The sequence below is a fragment of the Fistularia commersonii genome, chromosome 19, assembly GCF_037954325.1.
Source record: "Fistularia commersonii isolate RoL2024-O1a breed Wild chromosome 19, RoL_Fcom_v1.0, whole genome shotgun sequence".
NCBI classification, from domain to species: Eukaryota; Metazoa; Chordata; class Actinopteri; order Syngnathiformes; family Fistulariidae; genus Fistularia; species Fistularia commersonii.
Window position 1 is genome coordinate 12,458,289 of NC_141302.1, and position 16,232 is coordinate 12,474,520.

Consider the following 16,232-nt stretch of genomic DNA (forward strand, 5'->3'; position numbering starts at 1 on the left):
CACCTAAAAGGACATACTAGATCAAATTAAATAAAAGTGTACAACACAAAATGGAAGGAATGTCTTGCAGAGTACATCAGTGAGTCAGAATAATCCCTGGGCACAAGAATTACAGTGCATTGCAGATCCAATACCACCGCAGCTCAGCTGTTTAAAACCATATGGCCCAGATCAATCACACCATCGCTTGGAATAATGTCTCCAACCTGAGCAAAGATGACAGATTATTTGAATAAGGACTGAGGAAGTCCTACGCAGGAGATCTTTTGATCAGCTGGTGGATAATAATATCCAAGGCCTGGCTAAATCATGAGATTCTGGACAAGGCTATTGTCCCATGCAAAGGGCATTGGCTGTGAAATTATTTAATTTTATTCATTTTATAAAATAAAATCAGTTTATGTAAAATAATGGAAGCTTCAGAGTTTTTTGTTAGATGACATATTTCAAGTTTTTTACTTCAAAGTAAGTGGATACAGTATCAGAACAGGTTTATAACATGTTGTTGGAAAAGTAGTAAAAACACAAATATTGAAATATTCTCTGGCCTCAAAAGGTATCCTCCAAGACACGATTCATACCTAATTGAACCAACAATGACGCCCAATGGTGAACAGTGCCCAATAGTGCAAAAAAAAAAAAAAAAAAAAGCCACTAGTGTCAGTCCATCAAAGTTTGGGTAATTTGTTTTTGTTCTACCTCCACGTCTAGAACTGCTCCCAGCTCTCACTACAGATCACAGGGATCAATGATCAATGATGTCTCCAACATCATTGTACATTATCTATACAAGACGTAGTTCACTGTTGTGTTACGACCTCTGCTATTGCAATCCATTGAGACATGATGTGTGTGACCTGCAACTCCGCCTACAGGCAATGGAAATTTCCATGAGTAAAAACTGAATCACAAATACTTGTCCATGTTAAGATGAAGCCAAAACAGCAAAAGTGAAACAGCACCAGTGATGTATGCGAAAGACTAGTTTTCAAGGAGTGCCATTCCTGTGGCATGACAGGCTGTTTCGGGAAAATGTGTGAGACCACTCCCTGATAGGCAGCATATGGGGGGAGGGAAGTATAAGCAGAAGAGTGCGAGAAGTGAGAGGAAAAAAAGTCTGCTAAACAGTCTTTTACATAAGTAAAACTCCAAGTAAAGTCTCATTTACCATGCACAATCTAACAGTGCCCCAAATATGGCTAAAGTAGTAAATGAGAACATTGTTGACATTGACAGAATTGATACACATAGAGCCACTGTCCACTTCAATGACTGAATATGACCAATTATGGGCGGGGGGGGGGCACAAGAGCTATATGATCACGCTATCATGCTGAAAACATGTACAGGTGAAATAGTGCCTCCAATGCCATCACAATTGAATGTTTACTGAGGAGCTCAGGGAACATCCGGAGGACACAATTGTTTCAAAAAATGGCTCATGTTTTGTGAGTGCAGAAGAATTTATGCAAAAAACATAATCAAACACTTACCTTCTGCACCCTATCATGCTATATGCAATGGCTGTCTTGAGCACGCAGTTCAGAAACTCAAGACAATGAATAAGACGTTTGGTGAGAAAAGCAAACACTAATATTTCAAGAGTACTGTTAAGTTATTGTATCACACCATAGTCCACCACTGCTGGAATACTGCAAGACAGGAAGTGAAGATCAACACTTGACCAACTTCATCACGTTCACCGGACATGGATGAAACAAAAATAATACATCCAAAATGATGACAAGCAAGTCACGGGAAGAAGTTTGACAGGTAGATGTTGTGATCACAAAGAGCTTCAGTCATGGACTCAAGTGGATCCCTGGGGTCATTGCCAAAACCCCAGGCCTTGTTTCTTACGAGGCCATGTTGGAAGATGGCAACATTGCCTGCAGACATTTGGTCCAGATACTGGCAAGACCTGAGGACAATAATGTGAGGGAACCAAAGATCATGGAGAGATCATGGAGCCCCTGGGACTGTCAGTGGTGGCCAGCAGCAGCTTTAGCACTGTCTAAAAACACCAGGCCAGAGGAAAACTGATATGTTCAAGAGGGACTCACTACTGAACTGGCAAGATCTGCTCTGGCCAATCCACCACCATCGGTGATTGACAAACCACCTGTGGGTAAACCGGTTCAGTTACTAACAGCTGGCCGTGATGATGCTAAGGTCCTACAGAACTGTGTCCAAACCATATTATCTGAACAGCTGTTTAAATGTGAAAATGAAAATGGCAACAAAAAAAAAAAATCTTGCATTTATAGAAAATTTCTTTTAAGTTAAATGTATGTGTCACACTGAAAAAAAAGGATTTCCCCTACTAAGCTGTTAAGCTTTAGAATAAGTGAGAGGTTTTTTTTATTGTCTTTCAGTTTGAGATGGAGTTAGCTTAAGCTCATGGGAGGAATGCTACTTGTGTCATTGGAACTCTAGGAGGCAGCATTGGCCACAAGGTTAAAACAAAAATAGTAAGAATGAGAGGATGTCAAACACTTTTGTGCCATGGTATGGATGATGCTCCTCTATTTGGCGCAAAAACTCAGGCTGTTTTCTGCTGGACTTCTTCAGTATGTCTCATTTCTAAAGCTCCTGTAGACCTCTATAGCAGTTTGGCCTTTCGCTGGAATTGACAAAAAAAAAAATCACAGAAACAAGACAGGTGAAGTTGTCAGAGCACAGGCCAGGTCAGGTCAGATTCGGTCTCTCACTGTCCTGCCCAGGACTACGACCTGGCCTAAAGCTCACTACAATACTTTGGAGAGCCAGCCAGGAGGGAAACAAGTCCGCAGGACCCAGCAGGGAACAGATCGGCAACTGCGCATCAGGGGCCCCTATATTTGATGTAAGCAGAATTACTGCCAAAATTCATTGGTGTCTGAGTGCAGCGAAGATCTCGCATGGGAACAGACCTGTAAAGACTCACCCCTTAATGGGGTAACTTAATGACAATTTGGACAACTAAAATAACAAAAGGACAGGAAAATCGGGACATTGAACCAAGACTGTGTGATGTATAAGATGCATTTGCAGAAACAGTCAAGAAGCACCCAGAACATAAAGGTAAGAGGTGTGTTCAGAAGCCTGTTGTTTGTCTTGAAAGTCAAATTGTCGTATGGGCCAAACTAGTGAATTCCAGGGGAAGAATTTGCTTTGTTTGATAGCAAATTTGTTTGAAAGTGGTATCCATGAGTTAGCACTCATTGCAGAGCCAGTTGTAACCCAGGTGAGAACAGCCATAAGTTAATACTTGAATAAAGAAATCTTCTTCCGGCTTTTCCCTTCAGGGGTCGCCACAGCAAATCAACTCTCTCCATCTAACCCCATTCCCTGTATCCTCCTCTCTCACACCAACTGCCTTCATATCCACAGTAGACCAAGCCTTAAATAACTGCATCGTGTGTGCAAAACATCCATCCATCTTCTGCTACTGCAGCTTATCCTGCACCCAGGGCCGCGGGGGATGCTGGAGCCTATCCCAGCTGTCATCGGGCGAGTGGGCGGGTACATCCTGGACTGGTTGCCATTCAACCGCAGGGCTACACACAAATATACTCGAGGTAGTTTTGCAAATTAACCTGCTGTTTGTCTGTGGGAGGAAACCCATGCAGAGAACATGCAAACTCTACACAGAAAAGTTCCCTTGTCAGAATCGAACCAGTGTCCTTTGTGCTGTGAGGCTGAAGCGTTGTGCATGTGTGCCGCCTCAAGTCTTTTCCGTTGTGTTTTCTATTTATAATTGTAATCCTAACATTTGAGGAAATGGTTGGGTGTCTGCACGAAAAGAAGCACCGGATGAGTGATTCCTGAATTATGGAGGAAGCATAGATCTTTGACGTTGAGGACGTGTATTCAAAGATTGTCATTATTAAGTTAACTTGAGGGGTCTCTCAGTGAGGTCTATATCATCTATGATATATGGCACCTGTCAGGACGCTTGAATAGGCTATGGGCCACTCTGCAGCGAATTCTAGGGAAAATAATTTGCTCAGTTAGAAATGTGAATTTGAAAGATGATAACACTCACTGATACTCCTTTCTAGCGATCTAAAATACAAGAGGAAAGAACTGCAATGTAAATAAATTTTTTTCAGCACCAATAGCTTACATACCGCCACCAGGTGGCCCCTCCAGACACCTAATGATGGACCATATGGACATGGTGGAAAGGATCTGAGGCTTTGTGATAGTTCACAGATTCAGTAGATTGGTAGAAGCAGTACCAACTAAAGGCCCAGATGCTGCTTCAGCTACAAAATTCCGATATATGTCTTTCCCAGATTTAGTTTTCTAGACACTCAGCTCCGACAATGGTCCCGCCTTTGTAGCCAACACCATGAAAATAGCGTTAAAGAATAGTTCGGACGGGTTTACCAGCTCCAATCACAAGGAAAGTGGCATCAACAAGAACACATTTCAAGACAACCTGACACAAAGTAACGCAAAGTAACCGTCTGGACAGACAGAGGAGAATTTGGGGAGCATAAAATGAAGATGTAGAGACGCCAAGAGTTTAAAAGGGGTTAGCTTGTGGTTGTATCCATACCGTTAGCCTGAATATAAGCAGAAGCAGATATAGATGTACACATGTGCATGTAATCAATGTTCAAATCAATATTCAACCACTATTAAACCAATATTCAATCAACATTTCAGTACTATTTCATAAATATTTAGCCATTATTTAGCCAATACTTGATCAATATTTAACCACTTAATCACATAATTGATCAATATTTAAATTACATAACCATCACATAATCATACTAGGAAATCCACCGATCCATTCATCCATCTTTTGCCGCTTATCCGAAGTCGGGTCGCGGGGGATCAGCCTGTCATACCTGTCATAAGGCATACAAGTACGGTACCCGTAAAAGTAACAATTTATTTCACAGCTTTTAAGAATCTCTTTCTTGTGTGCATCTCCCGGACAGAATAATCGTGCTCCCTCCTTTACAGCCAACTTGCTTGGAGAAAAATGTCTTCAACTTCATTTGCGACTCATCAAAAAAAGATAGAGGTGGAAAAAAGGTAACATGTTTGTTTTTGTCCAGTGTCAAGGAAAAAGGATTATGTTCTCTTCCATGCAGTAAATGGGGAGCTATGGTGTCACATAGGAGAGGTGGGGGGGCATGATGTAATATAAGGGGGGGAGGTTTACGTCATTCTATTTGTGCTGTCGCTATTATATATGATTGATATCCTGCTCCTCCCTGTATGTCACTGTCCAACTTTAAAATCTGGAGGAATGCATACCTATGTATGTGTTTGTTTCCTTCTGGAAACAAAACACTTTTGGAAGAGGACATGTTACCCTAGACCCTCATCGATTGCCTAACAAGTCACTGCCCTCCCTCGGTAGAGCTGTTAAACAGATCCAAGCTCACCAGAAGATAGATTGTCACCAAACAAAAGAACAAGTGAAGCGAATTAAAGGGTAACAGTCATGGAAGTCACTGAGGATGGAAGAGACGTGGACGTTTTATCTTCCACGGAAGGGGGAGAAAACGTTGGAGAGGGAAAAGCGATAGGAGCAGGAGGAGGGATGGAAAAGGAAAAAGTCACAGAAGAAGGAAGAGAGTCATTAGAGGAAAAAATCACAGAAGGAAACGTCAAAGATGAGGTAATATCCTCAAAGGAATAAACGGCGTAAGAAAGTACTTTTGTGATTTGCTTATTAGGACTGACATGGAACGCAAGACTGCACCAACATGGAGTGATTTGACAAAAAAAAAAAAAACAGTTTTGCTGAAGGTTGAGTGTAGAGTCTGTACCTGGAATGTGGCGGTTCCGACAGTGCGTAAACAGTTTGTTGTTGGAGTGTAGAGTCTGTGCCGGGAAAACCCTGGCATCCATCAACAAGTCAGGGAACTCAAAGAGGGAACTGAATCCTGTCACTGGCACAAGGAGGGAGGAGAGAAAAGGGGGAAGTTTCGAGGAAAAGGAAGACAGAACAAGGGACGCAGCCCCTGCACAGGCTCGTAAAAGGAGCACAGAAAAGGGAAAGCATGAGGGGAAAGGAAAGAGGGCACGAGTGAAAGGGAGGCAGGCAGACACGACCCTGCAGCAAGAGGGGTCTGGCGGTATGCTCCTTGATTAGCGTCGTTAGCCGAGGTGTCTGAACCGTAACAAAAACATATTAAATTCAGCTTGTACAGTACTGTAGGAGATATGAAAATATTTCAGGAAGAATCACTTAAATTGTGTTTTTCATCCTTGTTCATTTGTAGAAAGTTTATCAAGTGATCTCTGAGGTGCCAAACGCCAGCCGGGCTCTGAGGTTCATTCAGCTGCAGCTGGTAGAGCTGGCCAGGAAGTGCGAACATATGACCTGCAACCAGCTGCTCAGTGCCAAGTACTTTGTGGAGCTGCAAAACAAGTTGGAGAAGGTTCTCCATGAGGTGAGTGTGTATTTGTTGTTGGTTCCTAAACTGTTTCACTTGCTGGAAGAATAGTAGAAATTACTTTTTTTTTTTTTTTTTACAAATTTGAAGAGTTCTTTTCTCCACCAGTATGATTGGCTGTCAGAACAACTCAGTTGCCCCCTTTTGTTGTGTTTGTGTGTGTGAGTGTGTGTGCGTGTGTTTGTGTAAGCCAAGTGATATTGTGCAAATCCACAAACACACAAACAGACAGACACCCCCCTACACACACACACACACGCACAGGTACTGATGTGATGGCTTTACAGAAAGCTGTCACCAAAACGGTGTCTATTGTGTGTGTGTATGTGTGTGTGTGTGTGATATAGACCCGCTCAGTGTGCAGTTGTTCTCCCAAAGAACCGCATGAGAGTGACTTTAAGACAGTGAAACAACTTGGCTGTGGCACTTATGGGTGAGTAAGAGACTTCACCATTTGCTCCAAAGCAGTAAAAAACATGGTTCTGCAACTATATGAGTCTTAAAACCTCACTGAGGAGGTGCTTCTTTTTTTATTTTATTTTTTTATCAAGCTCTGTTAGCCTCGTGCGCCATGAGACGACGGGACAGGAGTTTGCCATGAAGCGAATAAAACGAAAAAACCTGACATCAGAGGAGGAAATCCAGTGTTTCATGGTGGAGCGTGACATTCTCACTTTTAGTGACAACCCCTTTGTTGTCTCACTTTTCTGTTGCTTTGAGACACAAAAGGATGTGTGCCTGGTGATGGAGTATGCTGCAGGTAAGGATGTCATTTTTGGATGTGTGTATTTAAGTACTGTGTTTTTTGCAGTTAAATTTATAGTATGAAGTAGATAAAGATGTTGAGAAACTTTCCACCGTTTTCTGCGTGACAACCTACCCATGCTCACTTGACGTATGCAAAGAAGACCTTAACACAGTAGCTAACCTGGATTTCCTTCTCTGCCCTAGGTGGGGATTGTCGATCCTTGCTGAAAGCCTATGGACGTTTCCCTTTAACCACAACACAACTTTACGTTGCAGAGACTGTAATGGCTTTGGATTATCTCCATAGCTATGGAATTGTACATCGGGACCTCAAACCCAACAAGTGAGTCAAAGTGATCCATTCATTTCTGTTTACTTCTTACTTTCCTACTTTAATTCTTTGGTTTGGCCAACAGCTGTATTTGTAAATGTATCCACAGAAAACATTTCTGACATCATTTAACTTTATCTCTGGTTGGTGTTCTAGGCTTGGTGTTGAACATGAGACATGTTCTCTTCTTCCCATTACAGTATGCTGGTTACTTCCAATGGCCACATCAAGCTAGTTGATTTTGGACTTTCCAAGATTGGTGCCATGAACCTGGCAACAGATCTAGACAAACAACCCATCAAGAACATTGTAACAGAGTTCAATGGAAAATCGGTTCGTCCTTTTCTACTCATGTTTTTTCACTGCATCTCAGGCATGAACCGTTTTATGTTGTTTAATGTCAATATTCACAAACAGAGGGCAGGAACAAGAGTCTACATGGCTCCAGAAATGATCACTAGGTGTGGATATGGAAAGCCTGTGGACTGGTGGGCTCTGGGAATCATTACTTATGAATTCTTGGTTGGCCAGCTGCCTTTTGACGGACTCTCGAATGAGAGGGTCTTCAATCTGATACGCACTGGTAAGAGAGAGTTTTGCTGTAAAGCTATAATGTGTCATGTCTGTATATGTCTCTTGAGCAAAACAGCGAAGACCAAACGGGATGACTTTTGAGCACTATAAAGATGTAAGAGGAAGCAGTGATTCACACTGTGAAGGAGGGATGCTTCGATAGAGCATCCCTCACATAGAGGAAGTTAAATGTGTTTGATATTACAGAATGGGCAGTGCAAACATTTCCCATTTACCGTTGCCTATCATGTTACACTTGTCATGTCAGTGACTCGTGGATTCGTTCAACATTTGACAGACCAATTAAAATGTGCCTTCGTCTTCATGTTCCGAATCTGGGAGGCTGGCATCTGTGGACTTGGACTATTCTTTAACCCTTTTATTATGTTAAGGGTCAATTTGACCCATTGGGTCAATGGGTGAAATGGGTCAAATTGACCCTTTACATAATATGAGGGTTAAGGATAATAGTATTTAATCTAACAAACTGAAAAAAAAGAAAGTATGACCTAATCAAAGACCTGGGTCTTGAAATACCACCCCTGGTACTCTGGTCAGGGATTGCAAATGTTTGTACCCATATCGAGAAATAATTCATAGCAACAAGGATATAATGATCACCTCTTTCTGTGACCAGGAGGTGGCATAAGATTTAAAGGGCAACATGTTCCATGGGAGAGCCCACCTGGTACTACTGGTATTACTGTAGGGAGCATGAGAGCGTTGTGCTGGCCCCTTCGGATCTGTCCAGGCATGGCATCGGTAAATGAAGAGGTGTACACCATGGCGGCATCCTGGCCGGGAGTTCTAAGGTTCTTGGAGGGTCTCGGTGACCCTGAAAGGTCCTGCCCCCACCGAGCCATGAACTAATCGGTGGTCACAGCTTGTTGGGCAGCAAGAGCTGGAAGAGCTCAGGGTTACTTGCAGGGGTCTTTCAGTGATAGTGGAGGAGACCGTCATGGGTTAAGAAGGTAGCCTACGGGGATTGGAGGGCTTAGTCTCTGTGTCAAGCCACAAGACTGCTGGCTATGACAGTCGTTGACATGCTTGCATGTGGAGATCAGCGTGACGAATAGCAAGGAAGACGTTGGTAGTCTGCAGTGTAGACAAAGACGTCATCCAAATAGACCACAAAGTGGCTCCAATGAACGTCAGCTAGGACCCTCCCCACAAGGCGATCAAATGTGGCAGGGGTATTGCAAAGCTCAGCGGGTATCACCTTGAAGTGCCACAGCCACCGGCTTATGGAGAAAACAGCCTCGGGGTGTGACAGCTCCAGCTGTCAGTAGCCTCTCCCGATGTCGAGGTAGCCCAACCTGCGGAACCCGGCAATGTAGTCAAGGGTATCATTGACCTGGGACAGGTGGTAGGAATCCTTACAAGTACCTCTGTTTACATAGTCAACACAGAAGCAGCAGGTTTCATCCTTCTTCCTGACTGGGACCATCGAAGTTGCCCACGGGCTCTCTGAAGGCTCGATGAACTGGCATTTCTTTAGTCTTCTGTTTAGCTGCAGCGGGCTCGGCAAATGGTAGACAACATGGGTGGAGACAAATGGAGTGGGCCCCGCCAGTGTCAATCTTGAGCTAAACCACCCTGCTGTTTGTGCATCCATCCATCCATCTCCTTCGGCTCATCCAGCACTCAGCGTCGCCGGGGATGCCGGAGCCTATCCCAGCTGTTACCGGGCGAGAGGCGGGTAACACACTGGACTGGTCGCCAGTCCATCGCGGGGACACACAGTCTTCATCAAACTAAAGGAAGCTGGCAACGCTTCTGATTCAAAGCAAGGGATTCTGAGAAGTCTCTCCCACAAGCCTCCTCACAACACGCCACAACACCTCATTCATGTCCTGTTCTTCCTCAGTATTCATTACTTTTCATTGCATATAGCAATTCAGAAGAGCAATTCTGTCTATATTCCCCAGTGTCTCCTTTTCAGACTTTCTCTCTCTTCCTCTTCCAATATTATTCAAATTATGTACCTTCACTGATGCGCTTGGAGGTCTTGCTCAAATCATCCCGTCTCCTCGAATAATCCATTTTACCCATGCTGGATGTAAGTCTATCTATTTATGTCTACGGAAAGAGGATGAAATAATTTCAGAGGGTATTTTGAATTTGTGCCACTATGTCTATGTCTAAATTGTTTATTGGTCCCTGTAATGTAATTTATTTTTCAGGTGATATCAACTGGCCAGCGGGGAAGAACGCCCTGCCAGTTGAGGCTCGGGACTTTATCACACATCTCCTGCAAAAGAATTGCGTAAAGAGGTTGGGAACAGGTTAGGGATGAAAAAATTCTTGACAGTCTGTTGCTGACACACAAAGCCTATATAGGGATTTCGAGCAAGCCGTGGCGGATTCTCTTTGGATAAGTTAGAATATCTAGTTAGAAAAATTGAAATACAGACACTGATTTGAAGCTTATTTCTTCTTTCACTTTTCAGTCCTGTTGCCATACACTGAAATATATTCCTGCCACCATAACACACTCTGGGCTTACTAAATGCCTTGTATTACATTATAATATTACATTACATTGAACTATTCTCTTTTGGGGGGGAAAAAAAAGGGCATTTCATGTCTGCACTCACTAGATTTATGTTTATGTTTACCGGCCAAGCAGGAGGCGCTGGTGAGGTCAAGGCTCACCCATTTTTCCAGGGACTAAGTTGGAACAATCTTCTTGATCAGAAAGTGAACTTTGTCTCTCATCTGAAGATTAAAACAAAAGCTGAAGACAGTAAGTATCAGCCCAAATAAAGCAAAAGTCTGTATCAAAACTGGGAGTCATAGTTGTATTGTTTAATCTCAGTTTCATATCTTTATGATATATAGTTTATATACTATATATAGTTTCCAATATATTGGGTCAGAAATCATGTTTGGAATAACTATCTTATTTTACTTTTTTTTCTGTTACTTAATCAGAACATATGCTTTCCTAACAGCCTGCTCAGACTTAGATGAAGAAAAAGGCAAAAGAGATGATAAATCAAAAGTGAAGCTCTCTTGTGTGGCCTTCCGCTTCAGCAGGGTAGTTCTTATTCACACGAGCAATTCATTAATCTGTTAAGTTTTACTATCGTTTATGCAAACACATGCCAGTTGACAATAAAATGGTTATTTTCTCTTAAAAATCCAGGTGTATGGAACTCCAAAACATCTGAGTTACCCTGCGGTTGAAATAGATCTGAGTGAGGAAAAGAAGGGAAAGAGGGAGCAAGGGGAAGCGGTAAAGAAGAGGACGTCTTGTAGAAAAAACAGTAGCTGTTGTCACGATTTTAAGGAGGAGGGAGAGAAAGAAGGGAAAGGTGACGAAGAGAATTTGGCTGACAGGGAGAAGAGGAACAAAAGGAACAAGAAGCAAGAGGAAGTGAGGAAGACAAGAAGTAAAGGGGAAAGAAGGACTCAGAGCTGGTGGAGGAAAATGATATATTGTCTGTTGTCTAAACACAAATCTGCAACTTGAAGCTTAAATCTAACACGCACAGTATAAAATATACATGCACTGTATAAGCAGGCCTGGAAAATAAGAGACCCCTGCAAATTTTCAGTTGATCTGATTTTGATATTTATAGGTATAGGTTTGAGTAAAATGAACTTTTTTTTTTTTACTCTACAGCCTACTAACAACATCACTTCCAAATTCACATATTGTCATTTAACGCATTTATTTGCAGAAAATGTTCAATATAGCTAAAAAAGGTTGAGTGGTTTCAGACCTCATGTAATGAAAAAAGCAAGTTCATTTTAATTCAATTGTAATTAATTTGGCCAAGACATTGTTACTCATAGGCCTCTCCAGGTCTCCTGCTGGTTTACTATTAGATGACTAGGTGTTGGACAAAACATCTTCTAGACCAGGGGTGGGCAAACTACGGCCCGCGGGCCACATCTGGCCCATTGGTCTTTTTAATCCGGCCCGCCAAGATTGGTACAGAATTCATACTTGACATGAATGATTGCATCAATGAATGTGGGAGCTCAAACAGGAGATTATTTAATTTTTGGAGCTACTTGAAAACGCTTGAGAATTTTCCTGAGCTGAATGACACAGATTGGCTTTGTGATTTAGCCTTTACTGTGGACGTACTGACGCACAAGAATGAGCTGGTAGTGAAGCTAAAAGGGAAAAAAACGTTTTTCGCATGAAATGCAAGCAAATATTAGAGCCCTCAAAACCAAGCTGGTTTTATTTTCAAAGCAAATGTCAGACGAGTCTGATATGAACTGTTAACTAATGCATTTTTTTATATGTATCACATCTTGTGCTGACCCGGCCCGTCTGTCAAATTTAAAAGTCAATGCGGCCCCCGAGCTAAAAAGTTTGCCCACCCCTGTTTTAGACCCATCAGAGAAGGTGGATTTACTCCAGTCCTTGATGATCCAGTCTTTTTGGCCTGATGAAGTATGCAAACTGCAGCGTGGCTCTTCTTTGCTTGTCATTGAAAAAGGGCCTTTTTTGGCTTCACATGACTTGTGTCCTGCCTCTGGGAGCCTATTTTGAACTACACTGCTCAAAAAAATAAAGGGAACACTTAAAAAACACATCCTAGATCTAAACGAATGAAATATTCTTATGAAATACTTTGCTCTTTACACAGTTGAATGTGCTGACAACAAAATCACACAAAAATGATCCATGGAAATCAAATGTATTAACCCATGGAGGTCTGGATTAGGAATCACACTCAAAATTAAAGTGTAAAAACACACTCCAGGCTGATCCAACTTTGATGTAATGTCCTTAAAACAAGTCAAAATGAATCTGTGTTGCTTCCTGAGTGGACACTATGATTTCACAGAAGTGTGATTGACTTGGAGTTACATTGTGTTGTTCAAGTGTTCCCTTTATTTTTTTGAGCAGTATATTTACCATTCTTTTTGTCGGTCACTCGATTCCATCCTATGGCTCTTGAGTGACATTTCGAATGAACTGACGATGTCCTGGTCAGCGGAGTCATTTTCGACCTCTGCTAGAATGTAGATTTGTTGTTCCTAAAGTGCTTTTAGACCTTGTATTTATGAACAACTGTCTTTGAGCTTTTAAAGATGGAAACAACCTGATGCTAAATCTATCCCTCTGCCAGTAGTGCAAGAAGTGGATCCTTCCTTTCCTCACATAAAATTTTCATTTCTTTTGACATGGTCAAGAGTTATTTTTTATTCAAGTCACTTTTGATGCACCACTAGGAATGTTTTGCCTTTCAGCTGGTGCTTTTGTAAAAGGATAATGATGACCACAGCAACGGTTTTAATACTTGGAGATTTGGTTCAGGTAATCACCTTATTAGACATCGGTTTGCTTACTTTGGAATCAAGAGACACTGGAATGGAATGACAGCCATATATGCAGAGATGCTGATTTCTGAGAAATTAGCAGTGGTCTCCTAATTTTTGCTCACCGTTCTTGTGATCATTTTTACCCCACAGGGTGAGATCTTGCACGGAGCCCCAGATCGAGGGAGATTATCAGTGGTGTTGTACGTCTTCCATTTTCTAATAACTGCTCCCACAGTTGATTTCTTCACAGCAAGTTGCTTAACTATTGCTGATTTAGTCTTCAGCCTGGTGCAGGTCTACAGGTTTGTTTCTGATGTCCTTTGACAGCTCTTTGGTTTCAGCTATAGTGGAGTTTGGAGTGTGACTGTTTCAGATTGTGTACAGGTGTCTTTTATTCTGATAACCAGTTCAAACAGGTGACATTAATTCAGGTAACGAATGGTGGACAGAGGAGCTTCTTAAAGAAGAAGTTACAGGTCTGTGAGAGATGCAAATATGTTTGTAGGCGACCAAATACTTATTTTCTCACCATATTTTGCAAATAAAAATCAGACAATGTGATTTTCTGGTTTTGTTTTTCGCATTCTGTCTCAGAGTTAAAGTGTACCTGTGATGAAAATTGTAGACCTTTATCATCTTTTTAAGAGGGAGAACTTGCACAGTTGGTGGCTGACTAAATTTTTTTTTTTGCCCCACTGTGTGTGTACACACACACACACAGACACACACACACTTATCTAAAAAATAACTTTTGAACCAACATAGCTGTATCTTCTAATATTACAGCTGGATATCAGTGACTTTGACAGATACTGTAAAAATTATATCCTATTTAACATTTTTCAGTACCACACACCAGCTCATAAGAATTCATACATTATACACAAATTGGTCCAAAATCTCCAACCTTAACACAAACCCAATGCTAAACCTTACTTACAAACCTAAAGTTATACATGCTTGGGAGTTGTGACATTTGAAAGGCTAACCAAGACAATGTGTGGATGGGTTTTATTTACATCTCTCTATCAAGTGTGGTTCTTCAGATAAAAAAAAATTGAGGATTGCCACCTTGTGATGGCGCTTATAATTTCTTACCAAACCTTAACCCTAATGGTAATGAGTTTTGCTCCTGGGAATAAGAGGAGTCAGCCTCTCTGGATATGGGGGTCCGATGATTTTGTCCTTTGTCTCTCTCCGGTGGTAATTATGAAACATTACATTCTGAAAGATTGGCTGCCGGGCAAGAGGTCTTGGAATTTGAGCTGTGTGAGTTGCACACCGAGCTGCACTCAAACATCTTATTGCATCGCCACTGTTCTATTTGAATGTTTATATTCATATCTGTCATCATATTTATGATAAAATTTACAGTCTTTCTATCAGCACATATCCAAATGCACTGTGGACAGCAAAGTAGGGATTTCACCGTGCGGGGAAACACATTTCTACACTGTTCGAGTGACAATAAACTCTTTGAATCTTGAAGAAACTGCTGAACTGGAGAGGAATGACAAGATCACAAACATAGAGCCCAGAAAAGTAAGTAGGTTGAAGTCTGAAACAGACTAGACAAACTATTGGCCACGTGAAAGAATCTGCAGTATGTTTTGGAGTTGCATAAAGAAAATGACACAGTACATTTGGGACTTATGAAATATAAAAAATAAAGCAGTTAGTTTGGGACTTACATAGCCTATTCCTAGGGGATACTGGTGTGTGAGGCAGACCATCTGTTGCTGACAACTTGTCTGTACTCTTGTTTACAATAATATTACTGATTGCTCCTTTTGCACTTCATTGGATCATTTCCTATTCATTATTAATTATTACATTGTGTAGCGTATCGTTGCATTTTATTTTCCCCTTTAGTTTCTCTTTCCTACACCATGAAGCAGCATTACAATTTCATTGTGTTTTGAAATGCAGTAACAATAAAGGCTATTCTATTCTTCTATTCTATTCCGATCTTCGTTTTGCTGGGAAAAATGTAATCGTGTTTGGTCTTGGTGAGTCTTGGTGACCATCTCAACTGTACAAGATGTCAGCCCCGCTCTTCAAGTAGCTCCTGCTATTCCAAGCTCCACCTGCATGGGGTGAATACCAAGAACCGGAGACCCGTAAAAAGTGCCCCCTTCTCTGCTGTAACCCGGGCAATGGTCACAGCCAGGATTGGCCCAGTAAATGTCAGATCACTGGCAAACAAATCGTTCACCTTGAGGGATTTTTCCTCTGACTCCTCTGGGCCGGATCTTCTCTTTGTAGTGTAGACATGGCATTTCATCCAGGACACCGGTGCTTTAGCATACCCCGGACGTCAGGTCGAGGAGGGTGTTTTTCAAAAAGAACTTAAAGTGTAAGTGGTTACAGCGTTCTTTATCTTCTCCACAATGCAGTTTTGAACTGACTTTTTTCGAGTTATCCAGTCCTGTGTGCCACTGCAGACCAGTGACGTGCAGTCAGTAGAGGCAGGGGAGGCCCGGGCCTCACCTGTGATCATGGAAAGAAAAAAATGCAAAATGAAAAAATTAATTGAATGGTTGTATTTATTGAGTGATTGGTACTATAAAGTTATTTTCCACGTAGCTTCACCATTTTTAGAATTTTTTTTTTTCAAAATCGCTAAAAAAAAATTCACATTTACCGTGTCTCAGAAAGAGAAGTGGAAAAGTACAGGGAATCTCAGAAAATAGAAGGTGTACCTAATAAAGTGTCCGGTGAGTGTAGATCTTCTGCAGCTTCGCATCCTGTGAGGTAGATGTTCATACAGGCCACGAGGGGAGCTTCCACATGCATGTCCAGCAGCTTATTTCTAAGTAGGCCGGGTCGAATCGTGTTAAAAGCACTGGAAAAGTCAAAGAACATGACTCTGACTCATGAGTTCT

At 41.8% G+C, this 16,232-nt stretch overlaps 1 protein-coding gene across 1 annotated transcript; it reads left to right on the plus strand.

Moving 5' to 3' along the window:
* The first annotated feature begins 6,760 nt into the window (after positions 1-6,760).
* LOC147223746 (microtubule-associated serine/threonine-protein kinase 3-like) lies at positions 6,761-11,661 on the plus strand. The gene is made up of 9 exons (XM_086165883.1): positions 6,761-6,840; positions 6,959-7,167; positions 7,359-7,497; positions 7,686-7,818; positions 7,903-8,068; positions 10,242-10,343; positions 10,688-10,804; positions 11,013-11,098; positions 11,207-11,661. Exons 2-9 carry the CDS (start codon positions 7,005-7,007, stop codon positions 11,531-11,533), a joined length of 1,233 nt encoding a protein of 410 aa, XP_086022009.1. The 5' UTR covers positions 6,761-6,840; positions 6,959-7,004; the 3' UTR covers positions 11,534-11,661.
* Positions 11,662-16,232: the final 4,571 nt, after the last annotated feature.